At 52.5% G+C, this 27,889-nt stretch overlaps 1 protein-coding gene across 1 annotated transcript; it reads left to right on the plus strand.

Annotated features, from left to right (window-relative positions):
• Positions 1-1,360: 1,360 nt before the first annotated feature.
• Positions 1,361-26,449, plus strand: DHCR24 (24-dehydrocholesterol reductase). Its single transcript, XM_045858001.1, has 9 exons — positions 1,361-1,722; positions 5,007-5,162; positions 9,444-9,549; positions 10,266-10,384; positions 12,856-13,119; positions 17,859-18,002; positions 22,939-23,136; positions 23,510-23,688; positions 24,726-26,449. Exons 1-9 carry the CDS (start codon positions 1,492-1,494, stop codon positions 24,877-24,879), a joined length of 1,551 nt encoding a protein of 516 aa, XP_045713957.1. The 5' UTR covers positions 1,361-1,491; the 3' UTR covers positions 24,880-26,449.
• The last annotated feature ends 1,440 nt before the right edge of the window (positions 26,450-27,889 follow it).

Here is a 27,889-nt window from a genome sequence, read left to right on the forward strand (position 1 = left end):
GCACATACAAGAATGAACCGGTGAATACATACATAAGTGAAACAACGAATCGATGTTTCTCTCTCAAACCAATAATAATAATCAATATATATCACGGTTTGGACTAGCCGCATGCCGAGCCCAATGCAAAGAGCCCCTTACTATTTGGACTTTGGTTATTACTGAACAGTGAGCCTCTGCCTCCACTCATCGCTCATTCATTGGTCAACAAGCACGGGGGTGTCTACTGTGCACCAAGCATCATGCTGGAAACTGGAAATAGAAATGTGAATCACACATTGATTGCTCTAAAGCTCAGTTTTTGAAGGCTAGAAACACATAAAGAAGCAGTTATAAAATAATGTGAAAGAATCATGCCTGACATAGATGCACTGTTTTATCAGCACCTGAAAGGGAAAGGAAGTGACAAAAATGTAGTTTTAGAGGTGGCCCTGAGCTGGCTTCAAGAATGTAATGTTATGTCTATGAAGGGGATGGGAAAGGGCACTCCGGAGGTGCCAGCTTGAGCAAAGGCCCTGACACAAGGGAGAGTGGGGCCCAGGAAGCCCCTTAAGAGTGCATGTGAAGGCAAAGATGAAAGAGGAAAGCGGATACGTACGCAATGCCAGTTGACAGGCCTGGTGAGTTATGTTTAGCTTCTAAAATAAAGTATCTCTGACAATTCCTAAAATTTCAGAAGGGATGAAATGCAAATGACGTTGGATTTAGGCTTTTGCTGGTAACAGTCTTGGGTCCTCTGGATTAGCTGCTCCATGAGGGCAGGGCCATCCGCTTTGCTCACCACCCTACCCCAGGGCTTGCAACACTGCCTGGCTTAGAGCGGGCGCTAGAGGGTTTCCGGTAGCTGGAGTTCCCCCCATCATTCTTTCCCTTCCAGTTCTCCCCAACCCCCTCAGCAGAGTGGGAAACGGGGGAGGTTGCTAGTCTGGCCCGGAAACCCCAAGCTCCAGGGTGACTAACCCAGGGGGCGCCTCCACCCTACCCCTCCGGAGGTAACCTGACTCTTGACCGCTTCACCCGCCTCTCGCAAAGGCGCCACCTATGGACGTGGGGAGGAGGAAGCAGTCGCGCCCCTAGACTGAGGAGTAGCCCTGGTAGTCTCCAGGGTGGGAAGCCCTAGTCGCCCCGCCCGCGCCCCTAGAGACCCCACGCAGCCGAGCGCAGTCGACCCCGCCAGAGTGTGGGTCCGCGGGCAACCCCTCCCGACGCGTCGGCGAGGAGAGGAGGGTGGAGCGGCCAGACTCCCACAGCCAATAAAAGCAGCGGGTTCCTGGTCCGATCTCCCGCGCGGCTCGCCATTGGTTGCCACCTGGGTCTCGGCCCACCGAACCTTTGCAACCCGAACCAATCGTGAGGCAGCAAGGCGACCCCCGGCTCACTAGGAGCCGGCAACTGGAGCTGGCGGGCGCAGGCGGGAGCTGAACGGGTGGCAGTGACAGGCGACGCGAGCCGGCAGCCCCCTCCCCCGCGCGGCGCGCCGCCGGCCCCACCATGGAGCCGGCTGTGTCGTTGGCAGTGTGCGCACTGCTCTTCCTGCTCTGGATCCGCGTGAAGGGGCTGGAGTTCGTGCTCATTCACCAGCGGTGGGTGTTCGTGTGTCTCTTCCTGCTGCCGCTCTCGCTCATCTTCGACATCTACTACTACGTGCGCGCCTGGGTGGTGTTCAAGCTCAGCAGCGCGCCGCGCCTACACGAGCAGCGCGTGCGGGACATCCAGAAGCAGGTGAGCTCTCCCTGGCGGTCGTCGGAGCCTCGGGCCCACGCGATTAGGTAGTCAGCTTGCACAGCGGGGTGCGAGGCGTGGACTGTTGTACTGTGCCGGGGGAGCCCAGACTGCACGGAGTGGGAGACGTTCGAGGGGGATTTGAACTCAGAAGTGTGATTGTGGTAGCTTCCCTGTGAGGGAGTGGGGTAAGCAAAGGCTTGAAGAGAACAAAAAATTGTTCCTATGCTTATGGAGTTCCCACTATGTGCAGATTACGTGACAATACCAGGAGGAATATAAAGAATCATAAGATAGGGGGTTGGTGGGCAATGAACGTGTAGCTATCACAAGGCCTGAGCGATTTCAGAGGTGGGAGGGCTTCGGGGAGGTGGAGCTGGCTAAAGACTGGGAAGTAGGAGAAATGATTGGGGAGAGATGTATGGGGTGGAGGGTCGAGTGTGAGCTGAAGGTTGAGTTAGGGATGAGGTTGGAAAGTCAGTTTGGAGCTAGGTTATGGAGGGGCCTGGAGTTTAGAGTTTACTCTGTAGCAGCAAGAAGCTTTTGACACACTTAGAATAAAGGACTAAAGTGGCAGCCTCTGGGCCAGGTGCTCACTCCTGGGCAAGGCAGTGAGTGGGCCACCTCCCAGTACCTCTGCACATCCTTGCATGTGTCAGCACCCAGAGAGCCTTGCCCTACTGCTGCTCAGAGCCGAGCCTCCTTCTTGTGTCCAGGGCTGACATGGGCATTGGGCCTGAGCAGGTTCTTGGCTCCTTCTGCCCCTCCTTAGGTTCCTCTCTCACTGGAGTCAGGTTGCAAAGGGTTTCTGTTTCCTGCTACCCCTCTCACCACAGGTGTAGCAGCCTCCATATTCTTTGTGCACTGGGCTGGGTGCTGCAAGCAAGAGTGTGAAGATGGATGCTGAGAGCATTCATTCCCACAAGAGAGAAGAAACCGTGGGCCGGGTGGGAGAACACAGGGTCTGCAAGTACTTTACTTGGGCTGCCCTGGGTTTTGCTAGTCACAGTCATTGCTCCAGAGCCCTGCCTACCCGCTCTCCACAGCTGCACCCTCTTTCATCGATCTTTCCTTGCCATCAGATTCTCCATTCACCTGTTTGTCTCTCCAATCAGAGTGCATGCTCCTCGAGAGCAAGGACTGTTATCCAACTCACCTCTAGCCCATGGGACCTGGCCCAGAACAGCCTACTGAGCTCTTATTTATTTAAACTAAACCAAAGTGTTCACTGTGGACAGGAAGACAACAGGCTTGGGACCTGGCCTACTGCCCTGGACCTGCCATGGGCCACATACAGTACTGCTGATGTTTATTATTTCTAGTCCTGATAGCAAGACTAGCAGGTCTTATACCTGTTCTACAGATGGGAAAAATTGAGGTTCAAACTGTAGGTCATCTGATTTTGGAGGCTGAGCTCTGACATTTTTTCTCTCCCATTCCATTCCACCCTGTAGGTCTGGTTCTGTTGCCTCACACCTGGCATGTTGTAATAGCTACCAGACTAGTTGCCCCTGTCCTACCCCCACCCCCCTTTTGCACCCCTACCTTTTTGGCCTGTACATAGTCACAAGGGCCACTCTCCACAGCATTGCCTCCCTGCCCAAAACCTTGGTTGGCTCCAATCCAACCACTGTTTCAGCCTTTATGGCTTCTGCATGCACTTCCTGTCTCATGGCCCACCCTCCAACTTGGCTGTAGCACCCCATCCAATTCCCACACCTCTGAGCTTGGATTATGTCCTGGGACTGCAAAGCTGGGCAGGGGCAAGGCCTACGTGGCTACGGAATCTCCCTCCGTGCCTTTGCTGCTATTCACAGGGCCCCTTCCTCCATAACTGCCCCCTGCTCAGACACCTCTCCTTCCCATGGCGCCCTGGGCTCCAGTCACAGGAAAGTTCTTATCCATGCTGAGCTGTTTGTTCGATCAGCTTCAATGCACTACCTTCCCAGACTCTTGGTTGCACGTGATAGAAACTTAGTTTAGACTGTTGAGCCAAAAAAGGGACTTCATTGACCCAGGTCCCGAAAACTCTGGGAGTAAAACTGGCTCAGACATGACTGGATCTAGAATCCCCCATCTCCACCTTTCTATCCATCTGCCATCTCTTGGCTCTGCTTTCCTCTGGGTTGACTTCATTCTCAGGGAGGCTGTCCCCCTGCAGAGGCTCCAGCAGTTTCTAGCTTTCATCCAACCAGCTTAGCGGCCCCAGTACAGCAGGAGTGCCTCTCCTGGAGCCAGTCTTATTGGCTTGACTTGGATGGCGTGTCCCATCCATGAACCGGTCACTACGGCCGGGAGGGTGGACTCAGACCTCGGTCATATGCCCACCTCCTGGGGCAGGGGGAGAAGCAACATCACCTGGACCAAAGGAAAACGGGCGCATTAGAAGCAGACAAGGAGAAATGGATGGCCACAGGTTACAGCAACAAATAGCCACCCCCCTGCTCTTGCCCATCTCAGCAGGAAGGGAGCACTTTCTCCCATGTTCTTGATGGCTTGTCATCTTCTAAGCCATTTGTTCCCTGTGTTTTGTGCTCTGGTCACTTACAGCAGAGGGTTTGCAAAAGCTCTTCCTTCCATTGGTTTGGTGGCCCTTCCCTGCCTCTTCTCTCCTCTACAAGTGATACATGAGTTACACATGCAAATGCTTAAAACAGGGCTTGGCGCATAGCACACTTCTATACATGTTAGCTGTTACTCTCTCGACTGTTAACACAAGCACTTCTGTCCTTCCAGAAGTCTGATAGTCCTGGCTGTGAATCTGGGCTCTGCCCTTCATTGGTTGTGTGACCTTGGGCAAGTTACTCTTTCTCAGTTTTCTCATCTGCTAAAGGAGATCATCCCAACCTCCTGGAGTTGTTGAGAATTAAATGAGATGGTGCCCAGCACAGTGCAAGCACATAATAAACGATCATCACTTGTATGGTTGCTACTATTACCATTACAAAACCTTCCCTGGCCTTCCCAGTTAGAGTTAGTCTTCTGAAAGCACTTTGATCCTGTAGCTTGGCTCTTTCTTCGTTCTGCCTTGTGGTGTGACAACACCCCAGCTTTTCTCTCAGCCTCAGTGACCAGAGAGATTCCAGAGGGTGAGGCCAGTGGGCCTTCCAGTGCCTGGAAGAAGGCAAGGGCTCAGAAATTAAAAGGCAGGGATTGTTGGATTGTTTTTTTAATATTTGTTGACAAGCAGAGGTATGCTTCCCAGCTCCCTCTCCTGAAAACAGGGCTGCCAGCTGCCCTAGGGATCCAGGAGGAGCTAGCTCAGCCTCTGTCCCCGGTTGCAGGTACGAGAATGGAAGGAGCAAGGCAGCAAGACCTTCATGTGCACAGGGCGCCCGGGCTGGCTCACCGTCTCGCTCCGGGTTGGGAAGTACAAGAAGACACACAAAAACATCATGATCAACCTGATGGACATCCTGGAGGTGGACACCAAGAAACAGGTGAGAGCGACATGGTTCCCTGGCCCTGGCAGTGGGCACGTGCTGCCCCTGGTGCAGTGACTTGCAGGGAGATGATTGCAGCCCAGGGTGTCCCAGAGGGGACGGGACTGAGAACTCCGGTCAGTACCGGAGGCTCTGCTCACTGTTGCCATCGTCCAAGGCCTCACGGCTTCGAACAAGGAGATTAGTCGTAGCCCCATCACACAGAATGTTGTTCAGTTTATTGAGATTTACTTGGTGGCCCAGAATGTGGTCTGTCTTGGTAAATGTTTCATGCACAATTTTTCTTTTCACAGATTTTGTTTCTTCTAAGTTATTTATTCATTTATTTATTTATTTTACTTACATTCAACATTATCTTGTATTCAGGTGTACAGCATAGTGGTTAGACAATCATATACTTCATGCACATTTTAAAAAATGTGTGTTCTGCTGTTTTGGGGTGGTGTGTACTGTACATGGCAGTTAGGTCAAGGTGGTCGATAGTGTTCAAGTCTATCCAGTTTTTTTATATGACTTGTGGTAATATGGTGTATCTTTTCCATCTTTTTAATCTATATTTTTAATATACACATTCAAGATATGCTTCTTGTAGGCAGCATTGAGTTAGGTCTCGCTTTTTTGTCCAACTTGACAGTCTCTGCCTTGTCATCGCCGTGGTAGACCATTTCTGTGTCGTGGTCGTGTTGACAAGGTTTGGCACTTGACTCTGTCACCTTGTTCTTTGTTGTCGCTTTTTCCCCACTTGTGCTTTGTTCCTTTTTCCTTTTTTCTTTTTGTTTTCCCTAGCTTCCTTTAGATTACTGATTAATTTTTTAAAGACAGAAGAGTATTTATTGAATATTCTTTTTGTTGTTGTTTTCAACTAATTTGTTTTTAACATTTTTTTCAGTGTTCACAGGTTATATTCAGTGTTATTTTGTATTAGCTTCAGGTAGATTATCAAATAATTTTTTTGATTCTATTTTAGATTTTTTGTTGGATTATTAACTACAACTCCCTGTTTTGTTATTTTGGCAGTAGCTTTAGGATTTCTAGTATACATTTTACTTACCACACTCTGCCTTCAAATGATCTCCTATGTTGTGTACAGTGTAGGAATCTTGTAGAACATCTATGCTTCCATTTCTCTCCCGACTCCTGTGCTGTTGTTGACACACTTTTATGTATGTTGTAAAGCGCACACTGTATTATTATTTTTTAATAGCTATCCTTTAAGTAAATGTAAATAAGAAAAAATCTTGTATACTTGCCCATAAGCTGCCATTTCTTCACTCCATTGTGTAGATTTGCATTCCCATCTGTTTTTACTTTCCTTCTGCCCGAAAGGTCTCCTTTAACATCCTTTGCTGGTGATCTTGCTGTGATGAATCTTTTGGCAATTGTGTATCTGAAAACAGTTACCTTACCTTCATTTCTTTCCCAGGTTTTATTGTGGCAAAATACACACAACATGAAATTTACAGTCTTAACCATTTTTACGTGTACGGTTCAGTGGTATTAAATCTGCGCACAGTCGTAAGTTTACGTAGCCGTCACTGCCATCCAGCCCCATCAGTCTTTTCCTCGTGCGGAACAGGACGAAAGCAGTGACTCCCGTTCTGCCCTCCCCCCAGCCCCTGGCGGCCACTGTTCTACTTCCTGTCTCTGTGAGTTTGACCACGCTGAGCACAGCTGGTTTCGCACAGATTTGCCTTTTTGTGACCTTTCGGCTTATTTCACCAGCATAATGTCCTCAAGGGCCATCCCTATCATAGCACACATCAGGATTTTTTAAGGCAGAATAACATTCTATTATACGCATATGCCACATCTTCCTTATCTGTTCATTTGCTGTTGGGCACTTGGTCACTCCCACGTTGCAGCCATTATGAACAGTGGTGCTGTGGGCATGGATATACAGATGTCTTTTCAAGACCCTGGGGTGTACATTCAGAAGTGGCATTGCCGGCTCATATGGTGATGATGTGTTTCATTTTTTGAGGCACTGCCGTATTGTTTTCCACAGTAGCTGTACCATTTTACATTCCCACCAACGGTATGCAAGGGTTTCAGTTTCTCCACATCCTTACCGATGCTTGTTATTTCCTGTTTTTGTTATAGTAGCCATCCTAATGGATGTGCAGCTGCCTTTATTTATTTTTTTTATCCTCACCCAAGGACATGGGTTTTTTTTTTTATTTTGGAGAGAGAGAGAGAGAAAGAGAAACATCAATTGGTTTCCTCTCCCACGTGCCCCCAGCAGGGACAGAACCCGCAACCCAAGCATGTGCCCTTACCAGAATCGAACCTGTGACCTTCTGATTAACAGGACGATGCTCCAACCAACTGATCCACAGCGTCCAGGGCTGCAGTTGCCTTGATATTTTCACTGGGCATGGAATTCCATGTTGACTTTAAAGATGCGTCACTCTCCCCTGACTTGCATGGTTTCCAACAACAAGTCTCTCATCCTTATCTTTGTTCCTCTCTCACATCTTTATTTCCTCCGCCGGTTTTTAAGGCTTTCTCAGTGTCGCTAGTTTTGAGCAGCTTAATTATGATGTGCCCTGGTATAGTTTTCTTCATAATTCTCTTAGTTGGGTTTTGTTATAATTTTCATCAAATTTGGAAATTTGGGGATCTTTATTTCTTCACATATTTTTTGGTCCACTACCCTCTCCCTTTGAGGATGCTGTCACATACACATGAAGGCCACTTAAAGTTATTCCCCTGCCCAGCACACTCTGATACATTGTTGATTTTAATTTTTTTCCTTGAGTGTTTTTTCATTTTGGATCATTGCTCTTCTGTGTATTAAGTTCACTACTCTTTTCTTCCACAATGTCTAATTTGCTGTTGGACATTGTGGTTTTACTTCTAGATGTTCAACAGGGGTCTTTTTGCTATCTTTTTGTGTCTCGACTTAACTTTTGAGCGAAAGGAATACAGCAATAATTATTTTCATGCCCTTGTTTGCTAATTTTACTCAACAGATTAACTGAGTTTTCTCCTCATTGTGGGTTGAATTTGTCCCTTTGCATGCCTAATAAACCTCGACTGGATTTTAGACATTGTGAGTTTTACTTCACATTGTGAGTTGGGTGCTGGGTATTCCTGTATTCCTAGAAATCTTCTTGAGCTTTTTCTGGGATATAGCTAAGTTCCTTGGAAACAGTTCGATACTACTGGGTCTCGATTTTTCAGGTGGGGCCAGAGCAGCATTCAGATCCAGGGAGAGCTGTTCCCCCGTGTGAGGCACCACCCTGCTGAGTACTCCACGCAGTGCCCCGCGAAGCTGAGGCTTCCAGGCTGGCTGGTGGGGACAGGCGCTGTTCCCTGCACCGTTGCCAGTTATCCTTTCTCCTGGCTCTTTCCCCGGCCCAGCCTCAGGTGTTTCCTCGTGAACGTGCACTGATCTGTATCGGTCGAGTACTCAGTGGGCACCCTTTGCAGCTCCTTAGTCTTCTCTCCGGGAGTTTGTCCTCCAGGACTCGTCCTGCAGGTTCTCTTCGCCTCAGTCCCCCGGGGCTCTCAGCTCGGAGGCCACCGGGCCCCCTGCTCCCCTCCCGGCACTGCCTCACCCCCAGCAGTGAGCTGGGGTGTCCCCAGAGCTCCCTGCGTGTGGTTTCTTGTCTCTCAACGGTCATTAACTTCCTTGCCTGCTGTCCGCTCTGTTGAAAACTCTTGTTTTATGTGTTTTGTCTGTTTTTTTTTTTGTTTTCAGGCAGTAGGATAAGTCTGGTCCCTTTTCTTCCATCTTGGCTAGAAACAGAAGTCTACATGATGGCACATTAATGTGTACATTAACAATCACATTTTCCAAGGACAGTAGTTATAGTGTCAGGTTGGATTTTAAAAGCAAGACAAGAAAGTGTGTGTTTTGTGTGTGTGTATGTATGCATTGTATTAAAACATACAAAAGAACAGCATAGGCGTGCATGGGAAAAGACTGAGAGTAAATACACTCCAGTATTAACAGTGATACAGATGACTTTTCTTCATATATGCTCTTTCTTCCACATATAGGGTTACTTCTTCTATAACCCAGAAGAAAAATAAACTAAGTATTAATTGTAAAGATATTAGCAAGGACAAGATTGAACTGTTGCAAAGCCAGGTTCAGAATCCCCACTTGCTGGAAGGAAAGATACTGGAATGTTCTGGAAAGAGACTGAGGGCTGACAGGGACCTCCGCAGTGATTGGTTGGGAAGGTCTGAAGGACACCCTCTGCGTGCAGACGCCTGAGTTAGGCCCGGCAGCCTCCTTGTGACTCAGGGTTCCTGTTCTTGTGTCAACAGATTGTCCGTGTGGAGCCCTTGGTGACCATGGGTCAGGTGACTGCCCTGCTGACCTCCATTGGCTGGACCCTGCCTGTGCTGCCGGAGCTCGATGACCTCACAGTGGGTGAGGACTCAGTCTTAGGACCTTGGCCCACCTTCCCTCCAGCACAGGGGTCACCTCCATTCCATCTGTCACAGAAGTCCCCCCACTTCCAAAGACAGGGAGCCCCTGCTGGCCATTGCGTTTCTGAACAGCTCGACGACCAGACAGCGCTCTTTACTCTGGGGCTCGAACCCGCTTCCCTGTGGCATACCTGTGGCTCCAGTCCTGCCCTGGGGCACATGCAGAATAAGTGTAGTCTCTCTTTCCCTCTGGAGGACTCGTGGGCCCCACAGCCTCCTCTTCCCCAGGGGAAACACCTTCAGTTCCTTTAACTCTTCCCACGGGACACAGCTTCCTGCCACCCGCACAGCTCCCCTTGCCATTAGGGTCCCTCTGAGAAGGAATGCACACAGCTTTGAAGGTTGGATCTGGCCAGAGATGAGGGTGGGAGAGCCCTGCACGGGGTCTAATATCCGTCCCCTTCCTCCGAGCAAGCCCTCACGCTCCCATCTGAGCCCTTCCTGCTCTCCAGATCCACAGAGATGGGAACTGTCCCCAAGGTGGACAGCCCATTTCTGCCAGCCCTGTCACACCACCCTCGTGCTATGAGCTCCCCAGCTCCAGTGAAGTGCCCTTTACCCAATTCCCCTCCCCCCACCACCCCACCACACACACACACACACACACACACACACACACACTGGAGCTCTTCCTCACTAACATGTGTGTCTCTGCAGGGGGCTTGATCATGGGCACAGGCATCGAGTCGTCGTCCCACAAGTATGGCCTGTTCCAGCACATCTGCACCGCCTACGAGCTGGTGCTGGCCGATGGCAGCTTTGTGCGGTGCACACCGGTGAGTTCAGAGAGTGGGGATGGATGTCCCCACCTGCCTGCCTTGGGGGTCAAGGACCCTGTCACTGAGGAAGTGGCACCTTGGGGTTGCTTCACTGCAAACACACCTGTTCAGTCTGGGTCTCAATTCATAACAACAATAAAGATTTATAAGGCCCCTTTATGTGCTCAGTCACTGTTTAAATGCTTTACATATATTAAGGCTTTTAATCCTTCAACAACTTTATGAGGTTCGTACAATTAGCCACGTTTTACAGATGGGAAACGAAAGCGTAGAGAGGTTAACAAGCTTACCCTAGGTCACGGAGCCTCTTAGTGCCACACAGCTGGCATTCAAGTCCAGGTTACCGGGCTCCCAGATCCACGTCCTTAGCCACCCATTACACTACACTGCCTGTGTAGGGGGAGTCAGGCCTTGGTGACAAAGCTCTACGCCAGATGGTGTGCGGGGCAACTGAAAGTGGTAAGAGAGGCTGTTTCAGAGAAATAAAAAACCAATTCTATTGCCCAAAGCAAGACACAGACATTTGAGGTGTTTTGAAACCTTAGAGAAACTCAGGTCTCCCCGGGCGTGTCCTCGGGGTCCCTGGGAAGGGGGTGACAGTGTGAGCCTTTAGAAGCAGGTGTTTGAGAGCCACTGGAGTCGCTGGCCTCTCAGAAGAGTCCCGGGCAGAGCCCCTAGCTTGGGAGCTCAGGTCTTGAACAAGCGTGACCCCTTTCACATCGGTTTCACCCGTTTCCCCAACAGGCAGGGCCTGCCTTCTAACATTTATTGCCAGCAAAGAAGGGAGACAAACATTCATGAATCACTTACCTTCTCTGCGGCCCCGTGCCCTATGTGACAGATGCATTGTCGGGAAGAACAAGTAGATGCCATATGGGCAGCTCCTAGCTCAGAGCTGGGCCCGTGGCAGATGCCTGGGTGCTCCCCCTGTGATCTGGCGGTGGGATCAACGGGCTCGCTGCGGGAATCCATTGCCCACCTAGGCTGTTCCAGAGGCTCCCGCCGGCACGCTGCAGGGCTTCCCTCCTCCAGCCCCTGCCCTGCAACGCCGCGGGCAGCAGAGACCACACCGCTGTCCTCTGGATAAAGCTCAGACAAGGCTGGACTTTTTCAAAAGGTGCTTTATTGGAATCAAAGAATCAGAGTTAGAATGGCCAGATGAAAAGTCGGTTGTCTGTCTCTGAGACAGTTACGGAAATAAGTAAATGGTGATTTTGGAAGAGGATTTGGGGAAGCGGATGAGGCTTTGCAAGCAGAATCCTGGATCGGGAGTCAGGGGATCTGGCCTGAGCCTCAGCATCTCGGCGCTCCCAGCGGGGAAACTTGGGTGAGCTGTGCACCTCCGGGCACTTGGCTTTCCTCCCCTGTCCAACTAGAAGTGTTAATGCTCTCCCTAGGCTGTGGGGCGGGTTCTGTTAGGTAGGAGAGAGAGTAAACCAAGGCAGAGAGGAGGAGAGAGACATGCCTCACCCACTACTCAGCAGTCCTGAGCCGGGTCGGATAAGGTTGCCAGGCGTTCTGAACATCACAAGCAGGGATAGCCCAGGAGGAGGGGAGTCCTTGAGGCTCTGTGCTGGGAAAAGGAGTCTCTGTAGCAATTTCACTAGGACAAAGAGCCTTTACCAACTGAGAAAGAAAGCCTTTGTAGCTGTACCTTACCCCCAAGCTTTAAAAGTGGAGTAGGAGGAGAACCTCGAAGCTGACTAAGGTATGTAACCCCTGAACCGCATTGGTCGGCACACTCAGGTCAGCTGAGTGTCCACTTGTAGCCTGGACTCAAGTGTATAGAACAAACTAACTAACAATTTTATTTCCTCTGTACGTGGGGCATTCAGACTAGCCTGGTGCCTGCTTGCAGCTTTGTGCTTATATGCATTTCTTAAACAACCTTGCCATCTCATTTCCACTGTACATTTTTGTCCCTCACTTGAATTTGTCTCTTGCAAGCAAGACAAGAACCAAGGAAGCAGCTCAGGGTGGGAGGGGATCCCCTGACCTGGGTCTTTCCCCAGTGATTATTCCACAGCTAATGGACAGGAAAGGCTTTGTAAATGTGGGTAATGGCCCAGAAGGGAGGTGTTTTAATGTCTCCTGGGGACCATCACCCTCTGTAAGGATTCAGCTCCTTGTTTAGCCTGGCCTGGGCTGGCCCTTAGCCCTCCGCTTTGGGTCTTTGGGCAGTGCCGGTCATAGCCTCTTCCTGGGCAGCCTGTGGTCGGGGGCTGTGCCTGGGTGGAGGGGGAGGAGGCAGTCTCCGGAGTGCACATGTAAGGTCCCGTGTCATGCGGAAGCTGCAGCGGGAAGGCTGAGGCCTGGGAGCAGTGTGTGAAGTGCCTTGTGGGGTTTACACAAGACGGGACAGAACAGGAATTTAGCTCAGGCCCCGGGCTCTTTGTGCCCCTGCTGGCAGCGTGTGGCGATGCGGGGCCCAGGGTGTGAGTTCTCAGCGTGTGTTGATCTGCCTACAGTCCGAGAACTCAGACCTGTTCTACGCCGTGCCCTGGTCGTGTGGGACCCTGGGATTCCTGGTGGCTGCTGAGATCCGCATCGTCCCCGCCAAGAAGTACGTGAAGCTGCGGTTTGAGCCAGTGCGGGGCCTGGAGGCGATCTGTGAGAAGTTCAAGCACGAGTCCCAGCAGCAGGAGAACCACTTTGTGGAAGGGCTGCTGTACTCCCTGGACGAGGCCGTCATCATGACGGGGGTCATGACGGACCAGGTGGAGCCCAGCAAGGTAGGCCAGGCAGCAGCTGCTGCAGACTGAGACCGGGGGCGGGGGGGTTTGGGGCGGGGGAGGAAGGCCTTGCGGGGGCTGGGGTGGAGCCTGTCGCCCCACTCTGGCCCAGACAGCCACCCTCTTCCAAGGCTGCAGCCTGGGTCAGCTCACCTGGGGTGTGGCCAACAGGATCTACAGTCAGAGCTGTTTTAGGCTGTGACAAACGCTTCCATTCCCGCTGCTCCACCACCTGCTAGGTGTGCGTGTGTCAGTTGACAGGTGTGATCTCTGATCCTCACAGCAGTTCCAGTTTATAGATAAGGAGACCGAGATCCAAGAGGTCGTACAAAGTGCCGCCAGATGACAAAGCCAAAATTTGAGTGATTGATTTGATGCCGCACAGTCCAGATGGACACTTCTTCAATTTACTATATAATTTTTAATAGCAGTTTTCATGAGTTTAATACGAGAGACTTGGAAGTATAAACAAGTAATAGGAAGGAAAAGACTATCTACAAATGTGACCCAAAGCCAGCTGTTGCTAACGTGTTTCATATAGTTATTTCCTCTCCTTTTTGGTGCATAGATCTTTTTTTAAGTTTTTAAACTACAAAAATAGTAGTATAACAATGTTGAAAAGATAAAGAAAAAGTTAAAATGTGCCTCTTTACCCCCAGGCATACAAACACTTGTAATAGTTCAGGTGTGTGGGATCTTTAAGGCCTAGTTCTGTGTGTGTGTGTGTGTGTACACACACCCTTATTTCATTCCACAGAGTCCCATTATTGCATGGAAATACTTGGCCTCACGGACTGCTTACTGATGAGTATTTATATTGCTTAAAATGTTTTGCTCTTAAAGACACAGTTGCAGTGAAGATCCCCTTGCATGTGTCCTTTGCCTCTTGTGGGAGCATTTCTGTAGAATCGAGTCCAAAAGGCGGGCTTTCTGACCCCAGGGCCTGAGCACACTCCGTGCAGACCGCCAAGACCGGACAGCTCTGCGGGCAAGCAGTGCTCGGTCCGCTTCCAGCAGCGGAGTGTGACGCTGCTTTTCCCCTGTGTTGTTGCCAGCGCTGAGTAGTTTCGGTCTTTCATTTTGCCAATCTGATAGGGTTAAAAATAGTATCTTGCTCTGTTTTGCAGTCCTCAGGTCACTTAGGAGGTTGACCATCTCTTTGCACGGTTTTTTGGGTTGTTTGTCTTTGGCTGTGATCACCTATTCAAATTTGTTTTTTCTTGTCTAGTGTGATAAGCATTTCCCCAGGTTTTTATAGTGTCTTCAGCAATGTCATACTTAATGCCTACAAAACATTGCCTTTAATGAATGCCCTGTTGTTTGCCAAACCCCTGCCCCAGAGCTGCAAACTTAGGTTGCTTCCAGTTTTTCATATTTAAATTAATGTAGCAATGACCATCTTTTGTTTGTAATTTAAACACCATCTTAGAGTAGAGTTAGCACAACAGATCGAAGGATAGGCACTCTTAATTAAGGTGCTTCATCGATACCTGCACACTTAAAACATTTTACAATTAGCAGGGACTTGGAGATCATCTGATACAACTCCCTCCTCAAACAGGGAGCCAACCGAGGCCCAGGGGGAGGAGCCTCCTGGGCGCCCCGTGGCTAGCACAGGGCGGACACCCGTCTGGGTCTCTGACTCGGACTTCACTGTCTCTTCTCCTCCATATCAGCTTCTAGAACGTAGCACCGTCCACAGATACTGACTGAGCACCATCCCCTGTGGGACTCTGGCGAGCACTGGAGGATGGGCCCCCGGACCAGGGGTGGGAGCACCTGACACTGAGCCCAAGTGCCCGCGCTCCCTCGGCCCTGGCTCCACTGACCTGGGCTGAGCCCAGTCCTCCCATGTTCCCTAGCCGCCCAGCAAGGACGTCTCGTTCAGAGCCTCTCCAGCATGTCTGATGCATCCCCGTCAAGGCTGCCAGGGGCAATAAGCTGAGGAAGGGGCCCAGGGGAACCGCCGCCCCCACTGGACCAGCTTCTCTGTCACCTGTTCGATGTGTTAGGTACTCCCTATACTTACAGTTGGACAGAGGGGTTTGTACAGCTTTTAAAATAACAGAACACCCTGACCCTTTTCCCCGAGGAGAAGACCAAGACCTTCCCCAGAGGCTTGTCTGGTGTCGCTGGCAGAGGGGTGGGGCCCCGGCCCTGGCCATCAGCACAGGGTCCTGATAAGCAAGACCCTGACGCCCACTGGGAACAGGGCTGGTGGGGGAGAGCGAGAGATGCCCTCAGATGTGTGGACATTTCCTTCAAGGAAGCTGCTCAGGAATTTATCTCCGTGTGCCACTGCTATTGGCCCTCTGCAGACCCTGGGCGTCTCACTGCAGCCCTGGGACAAGGCAGCCCATCTCCACTCTCAGGGAGGCTCAGAGGTAGGAGGAAGCTTGCTACCTAAGTGCCAGGGCTGGAACCGGAGCTCAGGCAGCCTCCTGGCGGCCCTGGCTGTGTGCCCTGGGAGAGGGGAACAGTCTGGGTTCTTGACCACACCCTGGACTTCTCAGGCACAAAGGTTCCTGAAGAGTCAGTCCACGAGCATCAGGAGCACCTGCCTCCAGATACCCCCAAGTCTCGATTTTATTCTGCAGTTGGTGCCACTGGCAGGTGTGTGGCCAGGCCTCACCGGGAGTTAGATCAGGTTGCCGTGCACCTGCGGGGCTTGGTCTCCTATACCTCAGCAGCAGAAGCCAGCATGCGGTGTCTTTCGTCCCGCCCCACACTGTCCTCTCAGAAACTGACTTGGACAAACAGGTTCTGTAACCCGAGTTCCCTGGTACACCGTGGCCCCACGCTTCCTCCCTGCAGAGGGCCTACCAGCACAGTGGCCTGCACAAGAGGGTGACATCCAGATAAGCAACCACCCACAGGGCTGGCTGGCTCCAGGGTGAACAGGGTTGGTGAGGGGATGAGGTGGGGGCAGGGGTAGGAGGCCAACAGGGACCGGGAACTGGATACTGTGCCGCCGCTGTGGGCAGGCAACTGGCACGGCACTTTCTACACTACCCTTTTGTCTTCCCACCAGCCCAGGAGGCAGCAGTGTCTCCAGTTTGCCTGCACAGAAAATGAGGCTCGAGAGGAGAGGCTGACCGACCCAGGGCCCCCCTAGTGTGTTATGTTATAAGTGAGAGTATGCACCCGATTGTGCCGTTTTTATAAATCTGTGAGTATGTGCTCACAGGAAATTTTCCATCAGGAAAAATCCCTAATGGACACACATTAGTTTCGGAAGGCTGCAGGGCTACAGGGCTGAGGGTGAGGCTGCAGAGGCGTCTCTCTCCAAGTTACGCATTTTTGCAGTGTTTAAAGCTGTCGTAGAGCATCCGTGGCTTTTAGAACCAGGAGGGAAGTGAAAGCTTTTGTGTTTTGTTATGACAACACCCCCATTTCCAAGCCCACCCTTCAAGGTTCTCTGCCCTCCAGCCCCGGCCTTGTGGCACAACATGGGGTGCATCCTTGCCCTGCTTCTCGCCAGCCTTGTGGCCTCGGACAATCTGTCCAACCTTGATGATTCTCAGTCTGACCCATGAAACAGGGACAGCCCCCTTCCCCCGCCCCACCCCACTCCGTGTAAGGTCATAGCGGTAGGGAAAAGGGATGGACTTGCTAGGTGCCTGTGAGGCTGCCTAGATCGTGGCACTCAGCAGCACTGTGATCATTCTCCACCAGCTGCTCTGGGCTGCTCACTTCTTGCCTCCTCTCCTGCCTTTCCCTCCCCGATGGCCCCCTGGCCACGTCTTCCCTCTCCTAAGTGGCCTCCACTCTCTACTCCCTAACCCTTTGCTGAGCCCACCCAGCTGCATGGGATCTCACCTGCCCATAAAACTCTGTGCCTCTCCTGCCCCCCAGGAAAGCTGGTCTGCACGGGGCCTGAGCATCTGCGTATGTGTGCATATTGTATCATCTCCATAGGCCCCAATTAAACTTCCACAGAGCATATATTTTTAATATCATTTTACATGGGAAGAAACAAGCTGAGAGGGTGACTTGCCCAAGGTCACAGAGCTAGTGGGAGACTGGGCCAGGCTTTGGCACCAGCTGCCTGACACTGAAGCCCACATTCCTTCGGGGCTGCTGCCCCACCTCTCTCCGAAAGCACCTGCCCAGAATTCATCTCATGGGTAGGAGGCCGGGGTCCAAAGAAGCTAAGTCACCCTAGAGCTGAAGAAAACATCAGCTAAACAAAATTTAGGCCTTAGGGGCCACAGGGCCCGGTGCTAGAGGAGTGCATGGGTTACTCTGCAAGCTTCCTCCACTGGCGGTGGCTGCAGGGGTGAGTGCCATGCTCAAGGCTGTGGGACTGGTCTCAAGTGGCAGGAAAAGGGCCATGGGTGATAAGTACCGTTGGCCATGGGACCTGGCGAGGAGGAGAGGACCCATGCTCAGTGGTTATGCCAACACCAGCCTAGTGGCAGGGAGGGAGACATTTGCACTTCGATTCTCTCAATGAGACAGAGCAGCAGACTAGGTCAGGGTCGCTCAGCCCTCTAGACAGTCAGAAACTAGTGGTTGGGCCCTAGGCGCACCCCTTAACCTCACTGAGCTCTCGCTCTGCTAGAGAATATCCGCGGTGCCTAACCTTGCCAGGCTTTCGAGAGTCTCGGAAGTGACAAGAGACATGAAAGAGCTTTGAAAGGGCCAGGAGCGCTGAACAGAAGCCAGGTATCACTGTTACACCCTGATGGCATTTGGTGCTTGTCTGCGGGCTGACACAATGCCTTCTGTCATTTCAGCTGAATAGCATTGGCAGTTACTACAAGCCGTGGTTCTTCAAGCACGTGGAGAACTACCTGAAGACAAACAGAGAGGGCCTGGAGTACATCCCCTTGAGACACTACTACCACCGGCACACGCGCAGCATCTTCTGGGAGCTCCAGGTGAGGCTCGGGTTTCCCCGTCGGCCTGGCTCCTCCCGGCCTGCTGGGCAGGGAACCAGGGGAGCTAACGCTGTGGCCACACGCTCTGTATTAGGGGAAGAGTGTGGCTTTGTCCTAGGAAACTGGAACACCCTCTTACACAGCAACAAGTCGCTTCTTTCCAAGGGATCACACCATCTTCACTTAAAACGGCAGGCTGTCACCCGACACCAAAGAATGGGGCACCAGGCATGCACTTGGGGAACACTGACCTGTCCCGTCACTGAGGAGCTGTAGCCTAGCCAAGCAGACAGCCTTTGCCCTGTAAAGGGCCAGAGGAAGGGGGAGTGGCCAGTCTACTTCTCTCTAGGGTTGGAGGCAGCCAGCAAGCTTGGACTTGACCGGTGAGCAAGCATTTGCTGTTGTGTGTGGAAGGATGGGCAGCAGTGACATTTCAAATGAGGGTGTCAGGGAAGGCCTCTCTGAAAATGGCTTATGAACAGGGACCTGAACGCAGGGAGGACACGCCATGCAGAGCTCTGGGAGAGTGCGCTCCGTGCAGAGAAGGTGTGCGATCCAGTGGCATTCAGTGCATTCACGATATTGTGCAACTACCGCCTCTGTCCAGTGCCCAAACATTCCTTCGCCCCAACGAGAAATCCTGTACCCATTAAGCAGTCATTTCCCATTCTCCCGTTCCCTGGCCTCTGCCGCCATCCATCTGTTCTGCCTCTGGATTTCCCTGTTTTAGATTCTCTCATACAAACCGAGTCAGACAATATTACAGCCTTTTGTGACTGGCTCCTTTCACTTAGCACAATGTTTTCCAGGCTCACCCTGTCGCAGTGTGTGTCAGCACTGTCTCCTTTTCGTTGCTGGTGTAGAGACCACAGCGTGTTTGTCCGGCCATCTGTGGTTGGATGTGGGGACTGTTTCCACCTGCTGGCATTGTGAGTGAGGCTGCCTTGAACATTCGTATACAGGAATTTGTTTGGGCACCAGCTTCCACCTCTTTAGGGTATGCCTGTGAGTGGAACTGCTGAGTCACGAGGTAGCTTTGTGTCTAAGTTACTGAGGAGCTGCTGGGCTTTTTCCACAGCGGCTGAGCCATTTCGCCCTCCCAGCTGCAGTGTTCAGTCCCTGCATTCTCAGTAGAATCTCACTGTGATTTTGATTTGCATTTTCCTATTGACTAATGTTTCACATTCTTGTTGGCTGTTTCTACATTTTTTGGGAGAAGTGTCTATTCAGCTCATTTGCCCATCTTTAGTTGCGTTGTCTTTGCTGTTGAGTTGTAAGAATTCATATGTTCTGAATACTAGACCCTTACCAGATATGTGACTTACAAATATTTTCTCTCAACCTATAGGTTGTCTTTTCACTTTCTCGACAATATCTTTTGATGCACCAGAGTTTTTAGTTGTGATGAAGTCCAGTTTATCTCTTTTTATTGTTGTTCTTTGTGCTTTCAGTGTCATAGCTAAGAATCCATTGCTATGTCCAAGATCATGACAATTTATCCCTGTGTTTTCTTCTAAAAGCTTATGGTTTTAGCTCTTGTACTTAGGTTGTTGATTTATTTTGAGTTAAGTTTGTTATATGGTAGAAGGTATATAGTTATCCAGTGTCATAGCAGGTCACATTTTTGAAAAATAGCAAAGAGGCCCTGAGCTAGAACCGTGGTGGAAGATGAGGTCACACAGCAGCCAGAGCCTGGATCAAATGTGCCCTCACAGGTCAAGGAGGGACTTCATACTGTACTCCAGGTACAATGGGAAACCGGTGGAGGACTTTGCATAGAAAAGTGATATGATCCGATTTTTGTTTTAAACGAATAACTTGGACAGCTAGGTGGAGAGTGGCTAGGGAGGAGGGGGGGGCAGCAGGAGTGGAGGAGAAGAAGAAAGAAGATTTCTGTTGTCCAGGGTGGTAGCAGTGGAGGAGGAAGCAATGTCAGATTGGGGGGCTCTGGGAGGGCCACACCATCCACTCGTCCAAACAGACTGGCTGTGGGTGTGAGTCCACACTTAGGGGCCCGAGCAGCCGGGAGATGGGAGGTACCATTGTCCGCTGCGGGTGCCCTGGGGGAAAGGTCTGGGAAGGGAAACGGGAAGTTTGGTCTGGGGCATGTCAGTCTGAGATCCTTTCAGACATCCAGACAGGACGTGGAGTGGGCAGCCGATCCACGTCAGGGCTTCAGGGCGAGGTGAGGTTGCGCGTATCAGTGTGGGCACGGTCGCCGCATTCCTGTCACACCTGGGCCGAGCCGGCTGGTCCCGCCCCTTCCTCTCACCCAGCTTGGTCGATCAGCCATATTTGGGGTCAGGGCCAGCTACATAATTTTCAGGGCTCAGTGGAAAAAGTTGCCATGAAAAGTATTAAATTACAAAGTTTTTTCCTTTCTCGCATGGTTTCTTTCTTGTCATAAATATTTGCTATTTCATGTTAAGTAAAGAAAAATCAAACATTTAACTTCTTAGCATAAGTTTTACTGTTCATCTTTTAAATACAGTGTAAGAGCGTTTAACTCTTCTTGCATATGCGTTTCATTCTTAAAAGACCAGTGGAAACACGGCACAAAACTAGCTCAGCTGTTTCTATTTCCCTTGCTGACAACATTCACGCTCTACCAGCACTGCATCTCAGGAACTCGTGAGCAGGCAGGGCTGGAAGGAAAAGGGACTCCGAGCAGGCCTGTCTCTCCCTTCCCTCCGATGGCCTCATTCTCCGCAGTGTCGATGGCTGGCCGATACAGGGAAGTGAGGAAAGGTAGCTAGGTCCTTGGTTGTTCACGTTTCTTAGAAAGCCATTGTCACAGGGCCTGTGTCTGGGGTTTGGGATCCTGGGCCAGCAGTGGGACCCTGTGGCCCAGGAGAGCGGCGGAGACCAGTAGCACCTGGGCCCAGACAGAAGCCAAGGGCAACTGGAGAGCACGAGGCCAAGGAGGGAAGAGGCTGTGATGAGCGGGGCATGCAGACGGCTTTTGGCTTTTAAACGTAAGAAACGTGATCCAGTCTCACTTGGAGTTAAGGCGGGCGAAACAAGACTACAGGAGTCTCGTGTTCCACCTGTCTGAATGAGAGATGCGCAAGTTCGATAACGCGCGAGGCCGGGGTGCAGGGAAACGGCAGCCTCCTCCGTCGTCTGGGAGCATATACCATGGGACTGGCTCTTAAAATCGTGTCCATTAAAATTGCATTCACTGTCTGAAGCAGAATTTTCCACTTCCAGGAATTTGCCTTGCAGGTAAACATACGTGTAAGTGGGCAAGGATGCATGCACAAAGGGCATTCACTGGACTTGTCAGGAAACAATGTAGACGCCCATCAGCACCAAGCTGATTAAACACATCAGGCTACTCCATCCAGTAGAGCAGAGGTCAGCAAACAGTCTCCGTAAAGGACCAGGCGGTGGTGTGGGCTTCATGGACCCTGAGGTTTCTCCAGGAGCAACTCTGCCCCCACAGCCTGAAAGGAGCCATAGATAGTCTGGGGATAAGTGGCATGGATGTGTTCCAGTAAAACTTTACTTACAGAACCAGAGGGTGGGCCTGCTCTGTCCCGGGAGCCGCGGTCTGTGGGTCTCTGCAGTGCAGCGGGAGGCTCCACGACAAAGAATGGGGTAGCACACTGGGCGCCGGTGCTCAGGACACGGTGATGAGCAGGAGGCTGTTAGATGCCTCCATCTGAGAGCTGTGTTTTTGTAAAGCCCACCTGCTCGTGTGCATCGAATGTCTCTAGAAGGTACACAACAATTCCTAACGATGGTTGCCTTTGGGGATAGGAAAGAGGGCTCAGGGGCATGAAAGGAGGCTTAACATTTTGAACTGTTGGATTTTGGCTGTGGGCATGTGTGGCTTTTCCTAAGACAACCAAGGAAGCATTGTGTTGCTATGTCTCACACCCTTGTTGTGTGCCAGGCATTGGCGTAGGTGGCGGAATCTAACAGAGAAGGGAGCAGGCAGGTCCCTCGCTGGCGGGAGTGGTCTGGCAGTCAGAGCGTGATTCCAGGAGGGTGGAAGGAAGGAGTTGCTCAGCCTACAAGGCTCAGCATGGCTGGCGGCCTCTTTGGGAAGCCGCCCCTGATCTGTAGTCTGATGGGGACCCTTTCATAAGCTGCCTCTGCATCACTTTGTCCCAGCCCTTTCCATACTGTATCCCACAGCCTGTCTCTTGCACACCTGAGGGCAGTAACCATGTCTCAGTCATCTTGGGCTCTCCAGTGCCCAGCACAGAGCCTGGTACCTGACCTCATGGGCATCTCGTAATTGTCTAATGAACGAAAGAATGTCCTTGGCTTCGAGGGCCCAGGAGCTGTGAGAAGAGGGTACCAGGAAGACACTGGTGCCCCTCAGGAAGGCAGCAGACTGGGCACAGATCTTTGCTGTTCACTGGTGGGCAGGACTGCCAGCTGGTGGGGAGCAGAGCGTGTCTCTGGAAGGCAGCAGTGCTGGGTGAGGAGGGGCAGCCCCTGCTCAGGAGGGTTTCCAGGGAGACAGCTGGGGTAGGCAAGGGGGCTGCTCCTGTGAGGGCCACAGGAGCACGAAGAGGAAATGGCTGGTCTTGTCCAGGGATGAAGGTGGCCATTAAGCTTGACTTTGAAAGGTGAACAGCAACTAAAGCAGCAGCCACAGCTACTTGTTTTGCTCCAGGCACTGGGCTGAAAGCCTTGCATTTGGTAGGTGTGTCACTATTCTCAGAAGCCCCATTTTACAGATAAGGAAACTTGAGTTCAGAGAGGTTAAGTAACCAGCCCAAGGACGTCAGAGCTGGTCAATTCCAGAGCTGAGAACAAACCCTAATCCAACTGGGTAAATCCCGGGCACCACCACGCCCCTCCAAATGGGAGAGTGGACCCTGTCATACAAGCTGAGCACTGAACCAGGACCTGGTGCCTGGCACAGAGACACCCAGCCCTTACTGGATCCTCCTCCCCATCTTCTAATTTTGTCTTTCAGGACATCATCCCCTTCGGCAACAACCCCATCTTCCGCTACCTCTTCGGCTGGATGGTGCCCCCCAAGATCTCCCTCCTGAAGCTGACTCAGGGCGAGACCCTGCGCAAGCTGTACGAGCAGCACCACGTGGTGCAGGACATGCTGGTGCCCATGAAGTGCCTGGAGCGGGCGCTTCACACCTTCCACAACGACATCCATGTGAGTGAGCCGTCCCACGGGACCCACGGCCTTCCCCCCGAACTGTGGGGCTGACCGAGGGCCTGCCTGACCCCAGGCCTCAGTTTCACCCACAGCCAAAATAGACCTGCTCAGCCACAGCCCTGATGAGAGACAAGTTGTAGGGCCCAGTGAAGAGCACTGCCATGAGCTGCTCAGACTGTGCCCTCTCGGTGGCAGAGTTGGGTGCTCCCTACTGGGGCTTGGGGGTGAGGGCGAAGCTGTGAGCAGCCAGGGGAGGGGCCCCTGGAGAGAGCTGAAAAGCCTTCCTTTGAGTAGATGTGTGGTGGGCCACCTGGGGGCCTGCAGCCTGCTGGAGAAAAAGCACCAACACCCTCCTCCCGGGTTCACGCAGGTCTACCCCATCTGGCTGTGCCCGTTCATCCTGCCCAGCCAGCCGGGCCTGGTGCACCCCAAGGGAGACGAGACTGAGCTCTACGTGGATATTGGTGCTTATGGGGAGCCGCGCGTGAAGCACTTTGAAGCCAGGTCCTGTATGAGGCAGCTGGAGAAGTTTGTCCGGAGCGTGCACGGGTGAGTGGCCCAGAGCGTGGCACAGTCCCTTCGGCCGCCAGCCCCAGGGGACTGCTGCAGAGGGGTGCAGGGCAGGGCCACAGTGGCCAGCTCTAGAGCCAGACCAGCTGGTCACTTCGGGACTCTGTCCCTGGAGCAGCCTCTGCTTCAGGAAGTGCCTTGTGAAAGGTAAGGAGGTGGGAGTGCCAGGCTTCCCCCCCTCTCCTCTCTGCACCCCCTCCTCCAGCCAGCACACCTGCATCCCCGCAGCTGCCTGCCCCAGGGCGGATGATGGGGTGGCGTGCCATAAGTGCAGGGCCTGCCACTCCAGATGGGAAGACCAAGACTAAGGTGGGGAGGGATCCATGACCGTGACGGCTACGGGGAGGCCTGGGGCAGAGCAGTGCTCACAAGATGGCCTGGAACAAGCCACTGGGCTACACACACAGGTGGCTCTCAGAACACCTGCTGACTGGCAGAAGCCAGGAAAAAGGAGTAGTGATGTTCCCATGCATGAAATCCCTGAATCCGTGACAGGAAACAGACCGGCCTGGGATGGAAAGGGACGGTAACCTGAGGGCATAAGGAACGTTGGGGAGGTCGTTTTTGTCGTTATCTCAATGGCGAGGTGACAGTTTCTAAGTTGTATACATGTGTCAGACTTAGCAAGTCGTCCACGTTTAATCTGCATGGTTCGTCAACATCAGAAAAAGATACAAGGAGAGCAGTCTGTGGCCCCTTCAGGGAGGTGGTTTTGGGCGCACCAGGCACAGGGGAGGAGCCGGCAGTCTGAGTCTGCCCCTGACTTGGCCTCCACAGCCAAGCTACTTCCTACCCTGAGCCTCAGTTTACCACCTGCCCAGTGGGGGGTGAGAATCCCCACACCACTCTCCACGACTAGGTCGTTAGGGGACTGAACAGAGAAACCCTCCAAACGCGCCCCCTTCACTGCAAAGCACGCTGCACATAAGGGCGGTTGGGGTTCTGTCTCATCCCCTCCCCCTCCCTGTCCCACCAACATCGCTGCCCCTGTCCTCACCCCCATCTCTGCTCTGCAGGTTCCAGATGCTGTACGCCGACTGCTACATGAACCGCGAGGAGTTCTGGGAGATGTTTGACGGCTCCCTGTACCACAAGCTGCGGGAGCAGCTCGGCTGCCAGGACGCCTTCCCCGAGGTGTATGACAAGATCTGCAAGGCCGCCAGGCACTGAGCCTGCGTCCGCCTGCAAAGAGACTGACGTGTGGGTGACCTCGGTCCCCCACTGGCCAGGAGGCATCTTCTCTTCACTCAAGCTTGGCTGCTCTCCCAGACCACACTTTCAGAAACAAGCCCCTCCAGAAATCCCACGCAGACAGCCTCAGCGGACTGCTCCCAGCTTCCAGGGGCCACCCTCCCGGTGGAGAGGGAAGGACATGGGACTTGTAGTCAGATGAACCTGAGTCCAGTTCCCAGTTCAGCCACTCGTCAGCTGTGTGGCTCTGGGTGAGCCACTCGGCCCCTCTGAAGCCGGCTCTTCCTCTGGTGACAGGGGCAGCAATGTCTGCCTACAGGCTGTGGTAGCTATTATTGCTTCCCACTGAGCATCACATCTGACCAAAGTGCTCTGCTTTCAGTGGTTGAATCCTGAAGCCTCCATATTAGGTCACCCGGGCACAGGCGTGGCTGGCGTGATGAAAGCATGTCCTGGAGTCGCACTGCCACTGCTTCCATCAGCCAGAATTGCTCCTCACGGAGGGGTGGGAGGGTCCTCTCCATCCCTGGGGTCTCAGGAGGGCAAAAGATGGGCGGGCAGGCCTAAGACGTGCTGTGCCAAAGCCAGGTCCGATCCCAAAGTTTTCTCTGCCATCCTTGGTGATGCTGTCCTGTCCCTTCCTCCTTCACGCTCAGGCTTGCATGCACCACCCCCTGCCCTTGCAGCCATCACTGAGTCTACTCCTAGAGGACCATGTCCCCGGGGAAGACATTTCAGGGTTGAATTCTGTCCCCAGCTTGGGCCTGGGACACCTGCCCAGGTGGAATGAGTGGTTTCTGCTCCGAATCGGATCCAGAGGATCTGGGCTCATCCTTGGCTTCCTAACCCTCCATGCCTCTTGCCCCAAGAACCCACGTGGTTCTGGTGGGGTGCGTCCATGCTGCTTCACAGCGTCAGGGGTGGGGTGGACCACACCTGCAGGACAATGGAGCCTGCCGTTGTTAGGTTCCGTCACCAGGCGGCTGAAAGAAGAGACCGTCAGCGTGACTTCTCCAACCACTCATCCCTCTTTTTCTTTCTCTCCCCACCCCCAGCTGTAGTTAATTTCAGTGCCTTACAAATCCTAAGCTCAGAGAAAAGTTAGCTCCATTTCCGTTCCAGAGGGAAGGGACCCTCCCTAGGTCCTTTCCCTCTTATTAAAGCTTGGTTGTTTATGCAACTCCATCCTAAGAACTGCCCAGCCTCAGCGAAAGACCTGGAATCTGCAGAATTGCGTCCCATAAGGGAAGCTTGAGTTAAGTGAGCTGTGCCAGGCAGTGACCTTCCGAGAGAGGGAGGGAGCACTGTACGAGGAGTCAGGAGACCTGGGTGTCAGCCCCTGACTCATTGTCCATGAGCTGTGCACCTGTGGGCACGTCGTCTGTTCCTCTGAAGTGCAGTTCTTCCTCGTCTCACGTCAGTACAGACAAGACCTCCCTGGGGCCATTCTGCTGTCAAAGTGCATGGCTGTCTTAGACCTCGTGGTTGCAAAACCCGTGCAGAGCCTCATTTGTGTGGAAACCAGAGGAAAAATAAATGATCAAGTGTATACTTGGGGGTGGTGTGCTCATCTCTTTTTCAGAAGGGCTTGCAGGAAGTGGCAGTGTTGTCACTGCAGGCTGCCAGAACCCTCACCATCACGCTTCGGGGACAGATGTTCACCCACCCCGCCCAGGGCTTGGCACGCTGCAAAGTAGCTCAGCTTGGTCCTGTGAGCGCTGGGTGCATTGATGGCACTCAGAAGGCAAAGGAACCCTCTTACCCATTTGGCCTCTGAAGGAGGCCTGGGGAAAATACGAGAAACCTCACTCCCTGGCTTGTATGCAGAGCACATGGATCCCGGCACTAGTTCTCAGAGTGGGCCCCTGTGCTTCCCGCTCGGGGCGAAACCGATGATCCTGCTTGCTGCAGTGTAGAGGAATGGTTAACCCAGCAGATAAGGCTCCATCATCCCACCAGTGGGGCCTGCATCCCCAAGCCACTGGGAGGTGGCCAGAGATGCCAGCAGCCTCTGCTGTCCTTAGTCCAGCAAGCCAAAATCCTGTCCGCAGACCTCACCTGGAACCTGGGGCGTGGAAGGGGAGTTGTTGGCATCGTACCAGCCCCAGCTTGCTGTTTTGCTCCAGTAATCTCTTGCCTGGAAAGGGCAGTCTTCAGTCTTCCCAGCACGGTGAGCTGCCAGCTCTTCCTTGCAGCCAGTCCCTTCCCTGTCCAACTCCGTGGTGGTTTCAGATGGAGGTGACCTCCCCCCAGGTGGGGAGTGGGGATGGGGGCAGGCAGTGCGTGGAAAGTGAAAGAATAGTCCTCTCCCTCCAGAGCCGTGAGTTTCTTGGCTGCACGAAGGTTTTCTGTAGTCAATTATAGCCAGTTTCTTTGGCTGGAAGGATGCATAACTGGGTATTACTAAAAGGGAAGCGGGGGTGGGGGTGTTGTGTGATTTTTTTTACCTCCTTGATCCTGGGTCCAAGGAGAAAGGCCGGAGTCTCCCTTTGCAGACTCTATGCCTACTGTCCAGAATATCTCACATCCCTGCGGCTGTGTGGCCGCTGCTTCTGTAAAAATAAAAGTGTGACCTGGAAAGCAGCCTTTGTCGCCTCTTGCTCTGGGGACCACAGTGTGGAGTCAGACCTGGCTGAGTGCAGGCGCTGCCGCGCACCAGGTCAGTTTCCCTCCGAACCTGAGCACCATGAACAAGGACCGAGGTGACAGGTTTGTCAGGGCAGTGAGGTTGTGGGTGACTCTCATTGGTCACAGTGTGATCCAGCGTAGGTGTTCATAGGCTCTCCCGTCTGCCAGGGGGAGAACGCACTGCAGCAGGGAAGGCTATGAGCCAGGAGACCAGAGAAGAGTCCTGGTGAGGCTGGGGGCTCAGATCCAGGTGGGGGCTGTGCTTTTTAAGGTCCCAGACATGGTTGTCAGGCACTGTGGGACGCAGCCCTGGCTTTATCACCAGGCTGTGACCTAACAGATTTTGTCAAGTTAACCTGTT

This window comes from Phyllostomus hastatus, unplaced genomic scaffold (genome assembly GCF_019186645.2).
Source record: "Phyllostomus hastatus isolate PE091 unplaced genomic scaffold, TTU_PhHast_1.1 phas_contig_147, whole genome shotgun sequence".
Classification (NCBI taxonomy): Eukaryota; Metazoa; Chordata; class Mammalia; order Chiroptera; family Phyllostomidae; genus Phyllostomus; species Phyllostomus hastatus.

Excerpts from the sequence above, each read along its gene's own strand:
- DHCR24 (XM_045858001.1), top strand. The coding sequence starts at position 1,492 with ATGGAGCCGGCTGTGTCGTTGGCAGTGTGCGCACTGCTCTTCCTGCTC. Across the intron at positions 1,723-5,006 it reads TGCGGGACATCCAGAAGCAG|GTACGAGAATGGAAGGAGCA; the intron begins GTGAGCTCTCCC and ends CCCCGGTTGCAG. Across the intron at positions 10,385-12,855 it reads GCTTTGTGCGGTGCACACCG|TCCGAGAACTCAGACCTGTT; the intron begins GTGAGTTCAGAG and ends ATCTGCCTACAG.